Source organism: Mustela putorius, unplaced genomic scaffold (genome assembly GCF_011764305.1).
Source record: "Mustela putorius furo isolate JIRA1106 unplaced genomic scaffold, ASM1176430v1.1 tig00000596_pilon_pilon_pilon, whole genome shotgun sequence".
Classification (NCBI taxonomy): domain Eukaryota; kingdom Metazoa; phylum Chordata; class Mammalia; order Carnivora; family Mustelidae; genus Mustela; species Mustela putorius.
Window position 1 is genome coordinate 8302066 of NW_025421428.1, and position 22008 is coordinate 8324073.

At 54.5% G+C, this 22008-nt stretch overlaps 1 protein-coding gene across 6 annotated transcripts in view; it reads left to right on the plus strand.

The window, feature by feature from the left end:
- The window catches only part of MVB12B (multivesicular body subunit 12B), a 195140-nt gene extending 179661 nt beyond the window's left edge, over positions 1-15479 (plus strand). For 5 of the 6 annotated variants that reach the window (XM_045082413.1, XM_045082411.1, XM_045082416.1 and 2 more), the window contains one exon: positions 1923-5827. In XM_045082413.1, coding sequence (XP_044938348.1) covers positions 1923-2009 — 87 coding nt within the window. In that variant the 3' untranslated portion in view covers positions 2010-5827. Of the gene's footprint in view, positions 1-1922; positions 5828-14498 lie in introns of those variants that run through there. The other variant, XM_045082412.1, reaches the window with a different exon arrangement.
- Positions 15480-22008: the final 6529 nt, after the last annotated feature.

The following is a 22008-nucleotide window of genomic DNA, read 5'->3' on the forward strand; positions in this document are numbered from 1 at the left end:
GCCGTCCATGACACCCCTAGGACAAGTTTTATAGCTGGAATCTGTACCTTTCGACCCCCTTTGCCCATCCAGACGCCCTCCCCGGGCAAGCCCCTGGCTGGTTAGACTCCGCATGTAAGTGGGGTCCCATGGCCTTTGTCTTTCTCAGACTCACTGTACCTCATGTAATGCCTGTGAGGTCCATCCGTGCTTTGCAAATGGAAAGATTTCGTTTTTTATGGCTGAGTAAGAGCCCATCATGTCTCTACGCCACATCTTCTTTGTCCCTTCACCCGTCACGGGACGCCTAGGGTGTTCCCGCGTCTTGGCTCTTGGAGAGAATGCTGCAGGGAATGTGGGGGTGCAGGTGTCTGAGTTAGTGTTTTGTTTTCTTTGGATAAATTCCCAGAAGAGGAATTGCTGAGTCCTAGGGGAGTCCTAGTTCCTATTTTGTGAGTCTCCCCCATACCGTGTTTCATGGCGGCTGCACCCGTTTGTGTTCCCAGTAGGGCCCAAGGGTTCCCTTTTCTCCACGTTCTCGCTAACGCTTGTCAGTTCTTACCATGGCCCAGTTCAGAGAGGGGCAAAGACCTGCCTGAGGTCACCCTCCAAAGTCAAGTCCTTCCTACCCGCCCCTTCTGGTGACGGACAATGTCTGTAGGGTCGCGGGGCCCTTTGATCCGGGCTCAGAGGCAGCCTGAGGCTGTTCCCTCCTGCGGTTCATACAGAGATGGGATGGGCTGAGCCCAGGTCTGCTTCTCCCTGTGTAGGGTCAACCCCATGGGCCCCTCCGGCAGGGGCGGTGGAGGACACAGTGCGCTGGGTGCCTCCTCACCATTTCTACTTGAGGGGAAAAACCTTCAGAAGTCTGTGGCTGCCCCTCATCCTTGACCAACTGCTGAAGCCCTCAGTACTGAGCTGTTCTTCTGCGGAGGCCGCTCGCTCGCCTGGGGCTTCCTCTCATCCTGCCCTCAGTGTGCCGGAGGCAACAGCTGTTTCAGCCCAGGCAGCCCCGCTTTGCTCTGGGTACAGGGAGGAGCCCTTGTTAGGGCAATTCTACTGCTAAAGAGTCTTGAGATGGGATTCAAAATGTTGAACCTGCCTGACCAAAGCCATGGGCCCACACGGCTGCTGTGGCCTCTGCTGCAGCGCCCCCGCCCCAGGCCCACCAGCCCCACATTTGGAAGGTGCCATCCCTCCTAGCCCTTGGGGTGAGCCGCAGGCCTTCCCCTTTCCCTCTGTAAGTACCTCTGAATTTCCGTCACACTTGGAACCTTCCTTTACATGTCCGTGACCGAGAGCCAGGTAAGCTTCGGTCTTCAGCATGAGGTGGGGCAGGGGACGGGTGTGCCCCTCCAAGGACCATTCTGGCCCAGGCCGGGTTGCCACTGTGGGGTGCTGCCCTCCTGGAGCCTCGGGCCCTCGTCAGGTACGGAGGACAGTCACACAACCTTCCGGAACTGGCGCTGGGAACTCAGGAGAGGGCACACACGTGCGGGGTGCCACCTGCCCCTCCCCGGGGTCACCTAGCCTGTCAGCAGGCAAGCAAGGAAGCACTGGGACCAAGGGTCCCCCGGGCCTGGTGGCTGTGGCTGGCCTCAGGTCAGGTGGGGGATGGCGTTCCAGAGCGGTCCCTTACCCCGCCTGCGACCCCTCTCCTGGCAGGCAGCCCGGCCCACGGCCAGCTCGTGGCTTCCGGCCCCAAGGTCCCTCCTTGCGGAGAGCAGAGCAGGGACTGGGAATAGAATCCGTCATCGGGAACTGGGGGCCACCTACAGCCGCAGAGGTGCGTCCCCGCACGCACCCCCACCCACACACTGCACGGAGGGCACACGCTGGGCAAGGTGGCCTCGGGTCCCTGCGGGCCAGGCCTGGGGCCGAGGAGGGGCTGCTCTGCTCTTCTCCCGCACTGACCCCGCTTCTCTGTCCTCTCCCTCCTCCAGTATGAATACAGCTTCCGCACGGAGCAGAGCGCGGCCGCCCGGCTCCCGCCCAGCCCCACCCGGTGTCAGCAGATCCCCCAGTCCTGAGGGGCCGGCCACCACCCTGTCCCCGTGGGGAGAAGACGCAGCTGCCCAGACTACTGAGCGCCCCTCCCTCGCCCAGGCCTTCCTGCCCACCCTTCCCTACCGGCCCCCCGTGGGGCTCACCCGGGAGACTCTGGGCAGCTGGGCTCTGACCTCCTTGGCCCTCGGCCTGCCTAACGGGACACCCCCGCCTCCCTGGGGACACTGTTCATAATCGCCACTAATCTGTGTTTGCTGTAGTGACCAACAGCTCTTAACGTGTCTGTATGACGACCGGCCCTCCTACAAATGACCCTACCCACCCCGGGAGTCACCCCGAGGGCCCCGCACGTGTGCTGGAGCTGCCCAGTGACACCGCCGACTCCCTTTCCTCCTGACTGTTGCCTGCCACAGAGCTATCCACATCCTTCTGGAAGGCCCAAAGGTGGGTGGCAACTGAGGCCTCCCCGAGGGCCGCAGACTCGGGGCTGCCGTGGAACAAGTCCCTCACGCCAGCGGCAGCGAGTGCCCTGAGCATCTCACGGCGACGCGGACGACACGGGGGAGGAAGAATCCTGTGGTCCCAGAGTGACCCCGAGCCCAGGTTCCTGCCCACTGGCAGCCACACCTCAGACTCCACCCCCAAGCCACACACTGGACACACCACGGTCAGGGAGAGGACGCCCAGTGGCCCGCACCGAGGACTTGCCTTCGGGGTGAGAGGGCGGAGGGCCCTGGTGCTTGCTCGGAGCGCGTTCGCTGCCCAGGACACTGTGCTCCCCCGCCACACGCCCCCATTCCTCCCAAAGGGCTCATCTCTGCCACGCCCATGTGCCAACTGCCATGCCAGCTGCCTCGGCCCCATGCCCTGCCCCAGGGACAGGCCCGCCACAAGTGAGGAGACGCTCAGCCAGCGGCCTGCCCCAGAGGCACACGGGGACACTGTCACCCTGGTCCTCAGAGCCAGGAGGCATCGCGACGCGCTCCACAAACAGCAACGTTTGTTTTAGAAAGTCCGTCTGAACCAGGCCACCGAGCTGGGACCAGTGTAGACCCGTCCACCACAACTGGCTAGCAGACGCACAGGCTCTTCTTACCACGCCGGCCGCCGAGCTCAGCTCCACGTGTGTTTGCCATGAGAACGGGGCTGCCCCCGTCCCTGGGGGCTCAGGCCCTCCCCCCGGTGGCCTGCCTGGTCTAGCTCTCGGGATTTGTCCTGAATCAATTCCACAGAATGTTGGTATCTCCCCTCTGAGCGGGGGGGGTGGGGGGGTGGGGGGGGGTGTGTCCCCTGATGGCTGGAGCTTTGGACGTGAGGCTTGCCATGTGTCTGGAGAGTGGGGAGGGTCCCCCAACACAAAGAGAGCATGGGAGAGCCACGGCCGGGGACGGAGCCTGCCTCCCCAGGGCGCCCGGGACGTTTCTGAACGGGCCAACACCTTGAGGAGGGTGGCCGCCGGCTAAGCAGTGGGGCGGGCCAAAATACCTCATGTACCTTCATTGGCGCTGCCGCCTCAAGCAGCTCCCCTCCTCCCGGTCGCCTGTTGATGTTCATCCAAAACCTCCTGATCTCTGTGCATTAGAGAAGTGCTTGCCTCTGCCTGCCTCTGCCCGGACCTGAGGATGTCCCCGGTGAGGCCGGCCTTCCTGGGCCCCCACGGCAGAGTGGGTGGAACCCCCAGGGGCCACGGGCTGGAGCCAGCAGTCCGTCTGTGGGCCTTCTGGGACTGGTGCTTAACCAGGAGAGGACAGAGCTGTTGAACTGGTCTCAGAGGCACCCACTGACATAAGCTGGTCGTGATTCTGGGGAGTTGGAACCCCATGTCTACTGCGTTTTGCCTGGGTGGCTCGTCCAAAACCAAGTGACCCATGTGACCCAAAGCCCAACAGAGAGGGGCGACCCCCATTACTCCTCTTCCCTTGGTTCGTGCACTTTGCTTGTGGCCTAATTGTGAGGTTGTCATCCGACAGCACCTGGCGGCCCTTGTCCCTGACTGACAAGCAAGCATTTTAGCGGAGAGTCCCAGAGACAAGCATGGGGGAGCCGGAGTCCAGGTGCAGGACGGCAGAGCCGGGCGGGGGGGCGGGGCTGTCCAGGAGGAGGCGGGCGCTTGCCCTTCCGAGCCCCCGGGGCTGTCCTGCAGCCAGGGGACCCATGGAGGGCAAGGCCGGGCTGCACCGGGAAGAGGGCAGACCTGCTGGGCTCGGCCGGGCTGCGGCCACCTTGACAGCACCGTAGACGGAAGCTACGTGTGACAGTGACTGTGTGTACCCCTGAACCACAGCTTAAACAAGTGATGCAATGACCGTGGTAGGGAAAGGCTGCTGTCAGGGGTAGACTGCAGGCTGCTCCTAGCCCCTTTCCTTGCCTCCTGAGAGGTGGGGGTCAAGCAAGCATGTGACGGTAGGCTGGGGGTGCGCGTGGGGCTCATGAGGACCGCAGGACAGCCGGACCCCTGGCTCGTGCCTGGGAGGGAGCGTTTCTTCACCAACCCTGGGGCCACGTGGGGAGGGGAGGGGGAGGGTCCTCGGAAGCATGAAGGGCAGCGGCCTCGCCCCCGTCCCCCCGCCCCCGCCCCGGCACTCCCTGCTTCCGTCCCTCCTCAAAAAGACTAACCAGAGCACAGTTTTCCTGTTGTCTTTCCTTTCCCCCCTGAAAATGCACAGTCTCCCTCCAAAGCCCTTGGACATGGCACAAAGGTAGTAAGGAGTAAGTTGTTGGCTGCACGTTCACTCGCGAAGTCAAAGTCGTATCAAGGCTTTTTTCCCACCCCGAGTCCGGGAACTAATCTGGGCCACAACCCTCTCCGGCTCGGAGAGCTGGACAGCCGGGCGGGTGGCGGAGGAAACAGGCTACAGCCCCCACACCGGTCCCCCCAGCCAGAGGAGGGCAGCTGCTGGCGTCTCCCTCGCTGGGAGTCCTGACTGGGGTCCGGCTGGCGGCAGGACGACCCCGACAGTTGCCCCCCCCCCCCCGGCCCGGTGTCCTGCGGAGAGGCGGCGGGAGCAGAGGCCAGCAAAGATTCACCCGCGCCAGAACCCCTGCTCCTCGCCAGCCACCGGGCCGGCACCGTAAGCACATTTTCTCCTGTTATTCCCCTTAAAAAACAAACCCCCAGAAGTGGATGTCCGTCACTCCTTGTTACAAAGGAAGAAGCGGAGGCCCGTCTGTGAGCCCAAGGGGTCAGTGGCAGGGATGGGGTCCGGAGCCGCGTCTCATCTCGGAGCCACCCCGCCAGGGGGCCCGACCCAAGCACATGCCTCGCTCTGACCCTTCTGTCTCCTGCCCCGTGAAGACTTCCCGGCACCACCAGCCTCCCTGGTTCTAGCGTGATTGGCCGCCCCTCCAGGGCGCCATGGTGCTCAGCCTGCCCAGTCGCTCCACCCTGACGACGAGGGCCCCCCGGACCCCCGGGGAGCCTGAGGGCCAAGGAGGGCCTTGACACGGCAGCCACGTGCCTGCTCAGGGGGGCAGAAGCCGAGCTCATTTGACTCAGGCCACAATCCACCGGGACACCGGGGCCTCTGGGCCTGGAGGCGGCCGCCGCGTGCCCAACCCCCAGCCCGGCACCCCTGGGTTGGCCCCTCTGTCTTCACCTGTTCCGATGCGGCCCGGGAGTGGCTGTCACCACCCTGCAGCAGGGCTTCCGTTCTCCCAGCAGAAGGCCCGGGAGCTGCCCTGGGACCGCACGGGGCCTGGGACAGGCTGCTGTGTACCCGCAGAGGAACGACACCCTTACTGTATTTATTTGAGGTGACTCCTGTATTTGGCAAAGGGAAGTTTCACTGTGTGATTGTCTGTCTTAATATAATTTGTTAAATAAATGTTTGTTTTAACCTTTTCCCGGCTTGCTGCTGTGACGCCTCCTGAGCGAGGTCAGCATCACCCCAGACGTTGGCGCGGCCGGCCAAGGGGACGGGGGCACAGGGCCACCACCACGCCTCCCAGCCCTCTAGAAAGGCCTGGCAGGCTTCTCTGCACCCTGCTGAGTTGAGAGGCCTGGGTACGAGCCCTGGGAGTTCAGGAGGGCAAAGCAAGCCCTGCTGTTCTCTGGGAATAGCCCTCTGGAATGCCCCTTGCAGGCGAAAACGCCACAAAAGCACGTGAAACAGGTCGCCCGCCAGGAATGCAGAGGTGCGGAGGGCCCAGGGCCTTGTCTGTGCCGCGTGCAGAACCGGGGGGCTGCTCAGGAGGACGCGCGGCCCCCGCAGCTTCAGTCCTGTCCTGACTGCTCACCTGCTTGAGAGAAGCCACTCCCGACACCGGGGAGGGGACTGAAGGGCCACGGGACACGGCCCGGGGCTCCTCGCAGACCCGTCAGTTCAGGTTTCAGGATCAAAGCTCTTTGCCTCCTCCCGAAGTGACCTCTGCGTGTCTGGGCGAGACATCACGGTCGGTCGGGGCTGTCTCTGCCTCAGGCCCTGTTTATGCCAGACTCCGAAAGGGGCCACCTTCCCTCATGAGGACGGTGAGAGCCCCGGAAGTGTCCGCGCCTCCAGCCCTGGACCCCCACCTCTAGCCTCGCTGGGAAGAAAGGAAACGCAGCCGAGGGGATTCAGAGACACCCACGCGGCACACTCCACGGGGGGCTGGAGGAGCTGGAGTCGGATTCTGGCTCTGCCCTGCCTGTGTGGCCTTTAGCTGGTCACCTATCACCCACAGAAGGGGGACCCTGCCTCCCTCCATGGCTTGCCCGGGAAGAGGGGACGAGGATGCCCGCAGGACACCGAGCACAGGCAGAGACCGCGGGCCTGGCTTCGGTGTTGCCATCCACACTGCGGAGTCCCTGCGAGAGCTGGGTCACCAGGGGAGGGCGGGCAATGGCCTCCGGCATCCAGGACCCCGAGTCTAGTTGCAGGAGGCCTCGGGGTCTGCTCAGGAAGGCAGACGAGTGGATCCCCGGGGCCCAGGGGGAGGCACCTGGCCAGCCTTTGGGCAGCAAGAAACCAGAACCTACTCAGAGCAGCCTAGGCCCAGGCAGGGTTCGTGGCCAGACCCGGTGCCCGTGTCTCCTGTTCTTGCCCGCGCTGCCTCACCTGCCTCCGCCTGGGCAGCTGCTTCCAGCCTCGCACACTCTGGTCTTCCCTCCCGTGTGCTCTCTGTGCCAGCACACGTGGCGCACACACTCGTGTGTCCACACGGCCACTCCAGATCGTGGATCTCCGTTCAAAAGATCCAAAGGCGAGAGTCCCAGGACAGACTCTGATTGGCCAGCCTGGGTCAGGTGACCCCTCCAGCCCCGGCAGCTCAGGCTGAGGGGATGGGGGGGGCAGGGGAGTGTGTGATCACGACATATCTAGAGCAGGTCTAGATTTATTCAGAACCTTGACGGGCATCTCCCCACGGACAGGGGAGCACAAGCCTTGGGGGCAGCAGGAGCGGGGCAGCCCTTCCCGGGGAGATGGAGAAGTCCTCCATCAGCCGCTCTGTGCCACAGGGAGAAGCCCCCGAGGTGGGCGGAGCATCCTTCATCTTCCCATCCGTCTGTCTGTCCATCCCCTCCCACCAGGTGGGGGGAGCACCTCCCGCGTGTAGGACCTGAGCCCACGTGAGGATTCAGCAGGGACCCCACGCCGCCGTCCTGACGGTCTAGCCCGTCCCACTGCACCCCCACATCCCCCGCACCAGGTCTCTTCCACTTCTCCCCCTGCTCCTGCCTGGGTGTCCCCAGCCGCCCTGGCTCATGGCTATAGCTCTGAGCTCCCTGAGTCCCACCCTGACCTTTCCCTCCGGTTCCGTGTCCTCCCCACTGCCGCCCAGGGCAGCCTGGGTCTTCAGCTGTGCTCAGCTTGGTCACAGGCCCATCTCCCTGAGCTCCGGCAGCCACCTGGGGGCGCCACCTCCGTGTTACACCTTGACCTCAGCCCATCCTAAGCGGAACGTAGCATCTCCCCCACTCAAGACCCAAACGGCTCCCCTTCTCCTGACCCCCCATCCTGGAACAGCGCCCCCCCACCCTTGACCCCAGCCCACCCCACCCCACCCCCGTCTCCTGCAGAGCTGCCTCTGCCACCACCTGGAGCCATCTGTGGTCACCCCATTTCCAGCTAGACAGTTCTCCCGTCTAAATGTGCACCCAAACTCAGCCCCTCCTATTCTCTCTTCTTGCCTCTCCTTTCTCAGTTCTGCCCCTTGACACTTTTCACCTGGATTACGGCATGGGCCCCTTAACCACTCCGCCACCTCCAGGGTCTTCCTCTCCCCGCCATCAGCCTCGGAGCCACCTAACAGGGCTCCTCCGCTTACACCGCTTCGCCCCTCACCTTAAGAATGAGATCGAAGCCCCTCAGCTTTCCCAGCACCACCTTTCTCGGTCTGAGTCCGCCTCCTGTCCCAGCGTCACTGCCTGCAAATCTCTTTGATGGGTTATTTGTGATTTCACATACTCTAAACGTTGTACTTCCTCGTCTTGGCATAGGCTATTCCCTCTACCTAGAATGCTTTTCCCTCATTTTTTTGCCTGGTCAAGTCCTGCTCATCCTCTAAACTCTGCTCATACACCTCCTGTGTGATGTCCTACCTGACCCCTTGGAGGCAAAACTAATGTTCCTCCCCTTCAAGCTACGCCACACCTTGTACCCCAGAACCACTGACCCGATGGGACACCACAGCAATTTGATCCTTCCATTAGGTGATCTGCTCCTGAAGGAAGGGTGCAGGTCTCATTTAGGACACGTTCCTCCCTAACCACACACACATATGCAAATCAGGCACCCAGCACAAGCCTAGAATACAAAACAGGTATGAGCAAACGTTCTTTGAATGAATTCCTCAAAGTGGGGAAGGAGACAGGTGGGCTGGATTCCACTGCTAAGCAGCCCAGGACGAATGGGCCCCCAGTGACGCGTGCTGTGAGGCCTGTGACCACCTCAGGGACGGTGATGACCAGCAGCAGCCCTCCCTGGACAAGTCCTGATGCTGGCCCCAAGGAGGCCAGAGACCAGAGGGAGACCTGGGCCCACACCTGGCCCATCTGAAGTCATGGCATCCATTAAGATCCACAACGGGTGTATGGAAGGAAGATGAACAGCCATGGGCTGCTGGTTCTCCCCTTCAAGCCCAACTTCTGGGGCTACCACAAAAAGAAGAAGATCTATGGATCACAGGAGCTAACAGTAAAGCTAGGAGGGGCTTGGCTTTGGGGAAGAGCAGACGAGAGGCAAAGTCGGCTAATGCCACAGATCAGGGAAGACATGGGGAGACCAGTTTGCTGGCTGGGCTCATTCATCGCACACACAGACACACCCGTTGCCCTGGGTGGGTCATGTCATCCCTTCACCACCAAAACAGCAGCTCTGCTGACCCCTGAGCTCCCTCCTCCCCTCTCCCCACACCTTGGGCCAGGTAAGTGCAACCAGAGATGTGAGTCTTAGGAAAAATGGTGCTGGAGAGAGGTCTTGGCCATTTCCATGAGGATCTGGATCTCCTACAGGGGGAGGGGACATGGGCAGATGTCGGCACAGTTGCGTACCCAAGGCATCTCCATTACCCCCCTCCTCCCTGTCCTTCTCGGGAGGGGGCACAAGGTTTCACGACCTTAACCGCATGACAGAAACACCTAGAGAGTTTTTTAAAACTCCCTGTGCCCAGACCACATCTAGATCCATGAAATCAGAGTCTCTGGAGGAGGACCCATGAGTCAGTCTTCTCCAGCCTCCTCGGGTGATGCCAACATCCAGCTGAGATTAGGAACCACCAAGCTGGGGGCTTCTAGCACATCCCTCGGTTACATGGTACCAGCAACGAAGCTTAGAGTCCCCAGGAATAAATTCACAGGAGAACAGACTCCAGAAGAGCAGGTCCACCAAAAGGAAGACAAGACACCAACCAACATCAGAAGAAGAATTAATAGTCCAGACAGAAAAGGAATTTAATAGAAACAAAAATTAGCTTCCCCGAGAGAGAGAACAACCCTGGAAACATCAGGGTCTTATTCAAAACAACCTGCTCCCACCCCTCTGCCTAGAAACACTTAACAGGCCAGAGAGGAAAAGAAACCGAAAAATCAGCAATCACACTTGAAGATTTCACTATATCTCTCCTAGAAACTAGCCAAATTTATAAAACATGAGCAAATACGAGGTCATGGGTGCAAAATACGAGCAAATACATAACCCAGATACCAAAACCAGACAAAGACACCACAAGAAAATCACAGACCAACATCCCTGGTTGATACAGATGCAAAAATCCTTAACAAAACTTTAGCAAACCATTTCAATAATGCACTACAAGGACCAACTACAATGAGCAAGTGCGATTTTTTCTAGGAATGCAAAAATAGTTCCATATCCACAAATCAATCAATCCTACACCACATTAACAAAACAAAGGATAAAATAGATGCAGGGAAAGCATTTGACAAAATGCAACATCCATTTATGATTAAAAACTCTAACAAAGTGGGTACAAACGGAATGAACCTATCTGTTCTTATTCCTATACATTCTCTAGAACATAATAATGGCTTTATAGGACAAGCCCATGGTTGACACACTCAGTGGGGAAGAGTTTTGAGGGATGGAGCCAAGCAAGAATGCTCCTTCTCGCCACTTTTGTTCAACATAGTATTAGAGGTCCTAGCCAGAGCAATTTGTCAAGAAAGAGAAATAAAATACATCCAAATTGGGAAGAAAAGAAGTTGTCATTATTTGTAGACAACATGATACGATAGAGAGAAAACCCTAAGGACTTCACCAAAAAGCTGTTAGAATAAATGAATTCAGTAAAGTTGGAGAATATAAAATCAATATATAAAAAATCAGCTGCATTTCTATACACGAATCGTGTGCCATCACAAAGAGAATTTAAGAAAGCAATCCCATTTGTAAATAGCACCAAAAAGGATAAAATACATAGGAATAAATTTAACTAAAGAGGTAAAAGACCTGTGCACTGGACATTCTAAGACACTGATGAAAGAAATTGAAGACACTAATAACTGGAATGATGTTCCCTATTCACAGAGGAAGAACTGATATTTTAAAAAATAGTTTATTTATTTATTTGACAGAGATCACAAGTAAGCAGAGAGGCAGGCATAGAGAGGGGGTGGGGAAGAAGGCTCCCCGCCAAGCAGAGAGCCTGACACGGGGCTCGATCCCAGGACCCTGAGATCATGACCCAAGCTGAAGGCAGAGGCTTAACCCACTGAGCCACCCAGGCACACCAAGAACTGATATTGTTAAAATGTCTATACTTCTCAAAGCAATCTCCAGATTCAGTGCAACCCCTATCAAAATTCCAGTGGCATTTTTCACAGAACTAGAACCAGCACCAAGGATCCTAAAATTTGTGTGAGACCACAAAAGACCCAAGGAGCAAAGCAATCTTGGGGGAGAAAAAAAAAAAAAGAACAAAGCTGGAGGCATCACTCTCCCTGGTTTCAAACTGTATTACTAAAGTTGTTAGAGTAACCAAAACAGTGTGGTACTGGCATAAAACAGACACACAGATCAACAGAACTGAATAAAGAGCCCAGAAATAAACTTGTGCCTATATGGCCCACCAACTTAAGCCAAAAGACCAATAATATACAATGGGGAACGCACAGCCTCTTCTGTAAACAATGATGGGAAAACTGGACAGCCAAATGCAAAAGAATGAACCTGAACTTTCTTCACAGCATATGCAAAATTGTTCCTTACATTTCCTTACACCATGCACAAAAATTAATTCAAAATGAATGAAAGAATTAGAGAGGACGTAGAAAACCTCTTGCACACTGTTGGTGAGAATGTAAACTGCCATGCCCACTGTGGAAAACAGTATGGACGTTCCTCAAAAAATAAAAAATAGAACAACGGTATGACCCATCAAGATCAACTCCGAGTATTTATCTGAAGAGACAAAAACACTAACGCAAAAAGGTATCTGTACCCCTCCCCCACCGTGTTAATTGCAGCATTATTTACAACAGGCAAGACATGGAAACAACCTAAGTGTCCATCCGCCGATGAATGGAGGTGTGTGACGGGGTATATATTACACCACTTAATATTACTCCACCATGTGTGACGGGGTGTATATTACACCACTTAATATTACTCCACCATAAAAAAGAATAAAATCTTGCCATTTGTGACAACACGGGTGGAACTCAGAGCACTGTGCTAAGTGAAGTCAGACAGAGAAAGACACATACTGTACGATCTCCTGTGTATGTAGAATCCTAAAAAAAAAAAAAAACACACACAACAAGCTCAGGGATAGAGGGAAAAGTTGGCAGTTGCTAGAGGCAGTGGTGGGAGTAGGAGGAAAGGGGTCAAGGGGTCAAAAACGACAAACTTGCAGCTGTGAGATAATCAGGTCCTCTGGATATAACATGCAGCACGGTAACTAGAGCTGAGGAGACTGTACTGCATATTTGAAAACTACCGGCAAGATACACAGATACTGAATCATCATATTGTACACCTGAAACGAATATGTTATATGGCAACTGTACCTCAATTAAAAACATACATGAGCAGACAGATAAAAGATTTGAGTAATTTGCCTAATTAAGAAGCACAGCACTTTTGATCCAACATAGATCTCGTCTCCTTTCAAAATGTACTGTGTACAAAGCCACTGAAGAAGTCTCAATAAATTTCAAAGTATTGACATCGCACCTAAAATCCTCTCTGATCAGGGTGCCGGCACGGCTCAGTCAAGCATCCGATCCTGATTTCGGCTCAGGTCCTGATCTCAGGGTTATGAGACCCCGTGCGGAGTCTGCTGGAGATTCCCTCTCCCTCTGTCCCTCCCTCAACTTGTGTGCTCCCTCTAAAATAAATAAATAAATCTTTTTAAAAAAATAAAATGGCTGTAGGAATTTACACTCACACCAGCAAGGCAAAAAAGTTCCAGTTGCTCCACACCCTTAACAAGATTTAAGACTGAAAAATTAGCCATTTTAGTACATACGAGGTAGTATCTGATTACATTTGAAATTTGCATTTCCCTGTTGACTAATGAGGTCGAGAACACGTTCGTACCTTTACTGAATGTTTGGTTTGCATATCATCTTTTGTGAAAACCTGCTAAGTCTCTTGCCCATTTTTCTATTGTACGGTCTACCTTTTCCTTAGTTTATTTCTTAAATTCTGTAAACATTCTCAAAGAGAGTTCTTTAACATGTATTTGTGCGAATATCTCTTCTCACTCTATGGCTTCTCTATCCTCCCTTTTCATGGGGTCTTTTGATGAACCCAAGTTAGACTCCCAGCGCTCAATAGCAAAAAAACCAAACATCTGATTTAAAAATCAGCAGAGGACCTGAACGGACATTTTTCCAGAGACAGACAGTCCGATGGCCAACACGTACGTGAAAGGGTGCTCCACATCACTCCACAGGAAAATGTAAATCAAAACCATGAAGAGAGATCACCTTACACCTGTTAAAATCACTATTATCAAAAAGACAAGAAATAACAAGTGTTAGCAAGGATATAGAGCACTGTAGTTGGGGATGAAAACTGGTGCTGCCACCATGGAAAATAGTATATATGGAGGTCCCTCAAGAAATTAAAAATAGAACTACCATGTGACCCATCAATCCCACTTCTGGGTATTTATCTGAAGAAAACAAATATACTAACTTGAAAAGATAGCTGCACTCTCATGTTCACTGAAGCATTATTTATAATATCTATTTAAAAATAACATGAAAACAACCCAAGCATTCACTGATGGATGAATGGGTAAAGGAGATGTGATAGATATATATATATATATATATAACGGAATACCATTTGGCCATAAAAAGGGAAGAAATGTTGCCATTTGTGACAACCTGGATGGATCTTAAGGATATTAGGCTAACAGGTCATGATCCCAGGATCCTGGGATCGAGCCCCACATCGGGCTTCCTGCCTGGCGAGAAGCTTGCTTCTCCCTCTCCCACTCCCCCTGCTTGTGTTCCCTCTCTCGCTGTCTCTTTCTGTGGAATAAATAAATTCATTTATTAAAAAGGATATTATGCTAAGTGAAATAAGTCAGATAAAGACAAGCACCATATGATATCACTTATATGTGGATTCTTAAAAAACAAGCACACAAAAACTCAACTCATAATACAAAAAGCGGCCGTTACCAGAGGCAGTGGGGGTGGGCCAAAAGGTACAAATCTCCAGTTGTGAAATAAAGAAGTCACGGGGACAGAATGTACAACATAGTGATTAGAGTTAATAATCCTGACTGTGTATTTGAAAGTTGCTAAGAGAATAAATCTTAAAAGTTTTCATCACAAGAAAAAAAGTGTTGTGACGGTGTATAGGGACCGATGTTCACTAATCTTGTTTTGGTGATTGTTTCACAATATGTGTAAACACAGAAACCCTATGTTGTACACCTGAAAATAACAAATGTTATACCTCAATTTTAAAAATAACTTAGAAATTTGTGACATTATTAATAAACACAGTCTGATTATTAACCTTTTCCTCTATGGTTAGAGCTTTCCATGTCTTGCTTTAAGAATCTGCCTGTCCTCCCAAGCAAGTTCAAAAATGCCTTTTCTTTCCTGCCAGGAACTTCCCCTGGAGAGGAGCCCTGGAAGATGGGAGTGGGGGAGCCCCTGGGGGTCGTATGGTGTGCACTGAGTCTACACAGGGTTGGGATGGAGGACATTCCCAGTGAGAGGTAAACAAGAAAGCAATGGGGACCATCACACCCGACCACGCAGCATCCGCAAACACGGCCAGAGTGGCACTCTTCACGGTCGCCACCAGAGTCCAGCATGCAGCAATTCCCCCAACTGGCAAGGATGAAAACAGAAGCTCTAGAAAGTGCTGGGAAGCGCCAAGAGCCAGCACGGGGTGCCCGATCGAGAATGCCCAACGCCAGCGCCCCGCCTGAACATGGCCCCGATGGAAGCATGCTGTCGCACGATGGTGACATCTGACCTCTCAGGCCTAGAGGTCAGACTGGCCCCACTCAATGCCCAGCTCTGCAACTTCACCTGAATGTGACCCCGGGGCTCTGGGATAAAAGCAAGTAGGCACCCAAGGCTTTCCTGGGCACCTGAATTAAGACCCATAATTTGCTGGGCCCAGGGCAGGGCACAGTGTTGGCGACAGTGGTGGACCCAAAGGCATCTGGCCATGCGGAGGGCCCAGAAAGCAAGAAAGGGGACTGAGTGTCTACAGTGACCATGGCCCACTGCAAACCTGTCCACCTGGAGTGGGGACCCCCAGCCCAGTACATGCTGGTCCCCAGTTCTCGCTGGCTAAATCTGGCCAGAAGGCCCAAGCGCTCGCTGTTGGGAATTTGCTTCCAAACTCAGCGCTGGCCTCGCTGTATCGGTCTGAGCTTCCTGCTGGGGTACTGAGCCACTGCGGGCGAGGCAAGGGCTGCGGAGCTGGGCTTCGGCCACCCCCACCCGGCGACGAGCCCCAGGGTGGACTTCTGCAGCAGCTCCCAGGAAGGCAAACCCCAGCTGGGGGAACCCGGGAAGTCCTCTTGCACTTTTCTTATGCCTGTTGTCTCCTCTGCAAATTTAGGGCCGTCCTGGCAGCTCCCTCTCAAGGCTGCTGGCAGGGTGTCACGAAAACGCCGAGCCAACAAGGCCCCTCCACCCTTGCACGTCTGGGTGACAAGCGGCCAGGACGTGCCCGGCCGCCGGGGCACACACTCCTGAGTCCGGCCGCGCGGGGGCGCTCTGCTGCGCGCCCGGTCCGGGCCCGTCCGCCGAGCTGGTCCTTCTCCCACCCTTCCAGAAAGTGCCAGGTCTGCGAATTCGCCTGGCCGCTGGAAAATCAATCCATCGGCTCCCCGCCGTGGACGTTTCGTTTCGCCAGCCCACGGCGCCAGCCCCCTTCGGCGTCCCTCTGCGGTCCCGCCCGGCCCATGGTGAGCGGCCCGCGTGGACCCCGGACCGCCCGGATCTAGGGATGGAGGACGCGCCTGGCCAGGCCTGAGCGCTTGCCCTACCCAGGAATCCAGAGGAGCTGAGGCCTGAGCCCCCAGCTCCACCCTCCCTTGCGGATGGAGGGCTTGGACAAGTCACATCACAGATCCTCCACTCGGAGCCTCAACTGCCACATTTCTAATATGGGGAAGTCAACAGCCCCCACTTCAGAAAGTTGCTGTGAAGGTTAGAGGAACCGTATCAGCATCCTCCTGCCTCCTGGCCTTAGGCAAGCCATCTGCAACCTACCTCCCTCAGCCTCAGTTTCCCTAGCAATAAAATGGGGATAAGGAAGTCCTTACAAGGCCCCTGGACAGAGGAAATAGCAGCAGCTGCCTGGGGCTGGAAAAGCAGCTACTGGGGTGGTCATGAGAGCTCAGCGTTGCCCCCAGAGTCTGGCCCCTCGCCTGTGCTCCAGAAGCCCACAGCCAGCCCCTCAGAGACCAGGCCACCCAGGTTTGGGAGCTGCCGGCTCAGAGCACAGCTGGAGCTCCCGCTCACCCCTGCCTCAAAGGGGGTGCTCCTGTGTGGCTCACAGGTGACTGCGAGGCAGTGCCCACACTCGCCCACACTGGTCTTGGGGCCCCTTCTGGTTGAGTCACGAGGCAAAAAGCACTTAGCTTTTTGACACTGGCCAGAAAAATGAAAATGTCCCAGGCGTCTAATCCTTCTCTTCCTTTTGGCAACTGAAACTGCCCTGAACTGAAACCAGGGCACTGAATGCAGCACGGGGGTCCACCCTGGCGTTGTGGCCCCTGTAAAGCCGGCCTGGGGACTTGGGGAACAAAGCAACACCTGGGGCAGACTCAGCCAGGCCAGGTATGGGGTGACCCCCCACCGCCACCAGCCCACACAGCAACATGGTTCCAAAACCCGCCACAACCCGGAGGGCACGTCAAGAACCCGGACTTCCTTCCCAACCAGGGCTGCTGCCTGCCCCCACATCCCCCCAAAAAAATATTTGGAATGGTCTTTGACTGAAATGAGATTAATCCTCAGTTCTCTGACAGTGTCTTTGGGCATATGTTTTTATAACCTCTCTTTCAAATGAGAACCATTTGTCGTCGGGAAGCTGGGGAGGCCCAGCCCCAACTGCTGGGCCAGACATCACTGGCACCTGATTGAATGTCAAGGACAGTGCGAGGGGGCGGGGTGGGGCGGGGCTGAGCTGAGGTGAGGGCGGGATGTGAGCATTGGGGACAACCTGTCTTGTGCTGGTTCCTGCCCCATTGCCAGCTTCAACCCTGCCTGTCCCCCTTACCAGCCATATATACTGAGCTAGTGGCTTGGCATCTCTCAACCTTATTTTCCCTCCCTGTAAAATGGGAGGGATGATGGCCCCTGTCTTGCAGGTCGCGTGCCCAACCCAGCGACTGCAAGACAGCCAGTACCCTCGATGCTGAAGGAGCTATTGAGCACAGGCTTGGACCCCCTGGAACTCCTACGTGGAAGGGCAAAGCGCTCCTGGCTGGGTCCTTCCAGGGGGCTGCAAACGTCCACCCTAAGTGGAGCTCTTAGCCTCCTCCCCCGTCCAGGCTCGGCCTGGGGCGAGAGGGCATCCCTGCACAGAACTCCAGTCACTGGCGCTTTAATATGGAGAGGGCTGCGTTTATAGGAACGCAGCCTCTTTAATTAACTCTCAGCCCTCTGTCGGTGGCCTCCCCCCTCCGCAGTCTCTCCCCCAAGCCCAGGTCCTGTTTGAAGTTTGCAACCCTTCCCGCCCCCCCCCCTTCCTGCCATCCCGGCTTGGCTGAACCAACTACAGACCCTACGGGCTCAGCTGGGAGGGATTTATTGGAGAATTTCAATCATGGGTTCTTGGCTCGAACATGCTGCTTCCCCCAAAATCTCCCCACAGGAGTCTGATGCTTGTGGAACCAAGGCTTGAAGGAGGGACTCCGATGATCTCAGAATTCCACCTGGGCCGGTCAGAGACCCCACAGCCCCTGACTTGGAGGAAGGGAGTACAGAACAGCAAGACGCAGGCTCCCGAGACAATGCAGAGGGGCCAGAACCCGTCCCCTTCTAAGGAGCTGCTCCGAAATAATTCCACCTTCACCACCACCCCCTACCCCAGCAAGGCCACGTTTGTACAGGTGTCTGGATCTCTGCGGTGTAAGTCCCTGGTGGTCTTGGAGCTGGGGGAAGTTGGGGAAGGAATCGAAGCATCCCGATCGGTAGAACGGGGCACCAAAGCCACGGACACTGGGCCGTTTTCCTTAAGCTGTGCGGCTTGCCTCCCCCAAGGCGTTCCCTCAGCATTTTTTCAGATGAAGGAGCCGACGCCCTTCCACGGGAGCCAAGCCAAGAAGGTCTTGGGACAGCGGGGCCCCAAGTGCCGCTCGTTTTTCTCCCCCCCCCACACCCCCCCCCGCCCCCAGGGCAGGGCTGGCTCATTCTGGCTCTCAGAGAGCCGATCTCTGCCGTGATGGATAAGCCACGGCCCCAACTGCTGTGGCCCTGGGGAGAAAAAACATCTTTTGCAGTTTCGAGTAAAGCCTCCCACTTCTCACTTAATAAGTGGTGAAAGCGGCACAAACAGAGAGAGGGCCCCGGCTTTCCATGACTAACAAGATGACTGCATCAGGCAGCCTTGCGGGGGGAGAAGAACGAGCTGGCCGGCCGGTTGGCCCTGGAGTGAGGTGTCCGGTTCCCTCCCAGGACGCGCCCGCCAACAGCCCTTTGAAGCCCAGGCCGGCTTGGCTGAGCCCCTGCGCTCCAGGAGCCGAGGGGGGCGCCCGGGCCTCCCTCCTGCACGATGGGCACAGATTGCCCGAGATAAAGCAACCACAGCTTCATCCAACTTGTGCTGATTTGCTCTTTTCAAAAGCCCTTTCAGATGGTTTCACTTCTCCGCGCGCTTTGTTGAAAGATGTAAAAATTTCAAACCACCACAAAGTAAACATTTCAAAACTAGCTCTTTTCAAAATCAGTCACATTTTCAAAAATCCCTTGAATTCCAGCTCACCCCGCACCGCGCCCCACCACCAGCCCCCCTGCCCCATACTCCCCACTTCTTTTGCTCTCTTTGGATTCAAGTGTTTTTCATTAATTTAGGAGCGGTCCAGGTAAAGCTGGTGTTTGCGAGCCGTGTTTTACGGGCGGGAAGTAGCTTTGTTATTTAAGAGACGTATCAGATAAGTCGGTGTCTTGTCAAAATCAAGCAGGTTTTCTTTATTAGGGTGAAATCGTAATGAACTCATCTGCTTCTAATATTTATAAAGAGAAGAGTGGCCATTAATTCTACTGCTTGTGAATAAAACCATCTGTGATTTCTTTCCATTTGATGGGTTTTGGTTTTAATATACATTTTTCACAAATAAGCACAGGGATTTTTTGGTGAAAATGTCACATTCAGGATCTCATAAAGAAAGAATGCAAAGAGAGGAAAACGAAATGTTTTGTTAGCTAAGTAATTTCTCACCTTGCGGAGTGGGGAACATTCGAGCCAACTTTAGCACATGAGGTGACAGAACCGCCCGTTCAAGGCTAATGCGATCCATGACATGTTACAAGGCAAACCGCGTCCGTTTTGAAGTTTGTTTTCCTTCGGGAATTACACAGTTCGTTTAACCTAATCTGTCCTGACACTTGAATTATAATATTATGAGCTTCTTCAGGGAAGTAAAACAGTAGTTGCCTGCTTAAAAGCAAAGCAGAAGTTAATAAACTGGGCAAAATGTCAAGGAAAAGGGGCTAATCGAATCATGGTGTCATTCTCTAGAGAAAATACAGTCAAGTTGTATTTTTTTTTTTTTCCAGTGGAAATCTTGGACGCCTAATGACATATTTCTGTCCAGGAAGAAATCTGAACTCTGAGACCGAACTTGATTAAACCCCAAACTGCGAGACCTTGCCCGATGGGACCACTCGGGGACTTTGACTTCTGGGTGTCAGACCTTAATTAAAATATTCACCCAGCTGCTCTCCCCTCACAAAGGGGGCCCAGAGGAATTAAACCAATAAGCTTAATTCTATTAGTTCACCTGCCTGTGTACACAGAGATGCAGAAGACCGTTTACGGGTTCAGAAAAGAAATTTTCAGACCCACCGTGCAAAGGCAGCGTCGGCTGTGCCTGCATCACGGAACGGTCCCGCAAACGGAGGTCCACACAGCACTCCCCGGGTCTCCACTCCTGCCTCCAAACACACACACAGCTAGTTTTAATCTCTCTTCCAAGAAAACGAAAACGTGAGCAAGTCACTGTAACGACTTCCGTGTGTGTTAGAACAACACGTAACATTTACTGAATTCTCTGTGCCCCCGTGCCGAGCCTTCCCCATTCAGGTCTCAAGGAAATCTCCATTTCCAGTCTACGAAGTGAACACCACTATTACCCCCACTGGGCAGACAAGAAAACTGAGGCTCCTGGAGATGAAGGGACTTGAAGCCCAGAATGCTCAGACCACAGAGTCTGCACTCTTAACCACCACCCCCTCCCCCGCCCCCAGTAAGGAGGGCTTCACGGACATTTTGGGCTTTGTGTTTTACATTTTAATTAATTTAGCTTCCATCCGCCATACACACACACACACACACACAGGAGGATACAATGCAAAAGGTACAGAGGCCGTGAAGGCTCTCCCTTCCTCAGCGCCCTGGGTCCCCTCCGCAAGGCAGCCCTGCCAGGGACAATTCTCTGGGGCTCCCTCCAGAGTCAAGCCTTATTCCAGCACATACAGGTCTATTGCCTTTTTAAAAGATGGATATGGAGAACAGGTACATGACTCTGCAGCTCGCTTTTTTCATTTAATAATGTATCTCAGAGAGTTGATTTCATTCCTAAGACAGCCTGTCATTCCATTCAATAGGTGTAATAGATTCAACCGTGAGACGGTCAATATCCAGCCAGTTTTGACCAGCAAGACTGGCATCTTAATATGGTTCTGCTTAAATAAATAACATATAAACCCAGTTTCCTGTGATGCACATTTATGTGGCTTCCTGCCTTTTGCACCTACAAACGGCTCCGTGCTAAATATTCTTTCACACAGAGGTATTCTCTGTAGAACAGATTCCTAGACATGCCACACCCTGGGATGTGGGTATGGCAAGTCCCCTCTCTTGGCCTGAAGTCTTCAAAACGCAGTGGCCACACTGGGTAGTCTCGGAAGCTGTGGCAGGCTCCATTGTTCTGCAGGACCGTCACCCCCGCGTTTGTAACACTGCGTTACAGCCGGTACCGGCCGCCACCTCGTGGAGCACAACCACGGCTTCTGCTCAGGGTCCCCCAGATCACCGTGGAAACAAATGTTTTCCCGCACACACGAACTCCCTCCCTGCTGACTGTACTTGTCAGCCAGGGAATGAGACATTTCCCCGTGATCAATACAAATGGAATAGAAATCTATCCCAGGCAGCAGCAGCAAGACTGAGTTTTTTTAATAAGGGACCTCCAGAGGATATTGCATTCCTATGACAACAGCCGACAGACCTTGATTTTTAGTGTCAGAACCTGTTTCACGCAGAGGTCTGTGGCGGGGGCCCGGCCGGACGCTGGTGGGGGTCTCGGGCTCCCAACGGACCAGTTCTTAAAGGTTGCAGCAGAAACCAGGCTGCAGTCCCGGCTCATTGCGGGGCCTCGGCCCCCTGGACCACCTGTTTACAAAGGCAGCCGTGTTTGCCAGCTGGGCTGGGGTGGACCTAGCGAGGCCGGCTGCCCAGAGCTGATCTGCCGCCACAGACCGGGTTATTTACCGCTTGCCGGTGGTCCCCGACCACTGGGCATCTCTGGGACGATGGCAGTTTGCCCGAGACAAGACCAGGTACCTGGGCAAAGATGGCAGGGCAAGCATGAGGACGTGTACCGACTCCTTGTTATAAATTAACCTGCTAACAGAGTGACTCAGGGATCCCCCGAGAAGGGCCAGTGATGAAATGTCTAGAAAATAGGATGCTCTGAAAACACGATTTTTGCCTAAAACAGCCCAGATGCCTCTGGGTTGGGTCTCTTGATTTTTCTTCCTCTTTTAAAATTATCTGCTGATCCAGACCAGGCAGAGAGAGACGGCAGAAACAGGAAAACAGCTGGCATGTAAGGGAGATGCGGTCGGCATTGATTTATTTCCAAGGATCTGATATTTTGTTATTGTTGTTCTGTGTGTGCAATAAATCGTATTTTTAAAGTATC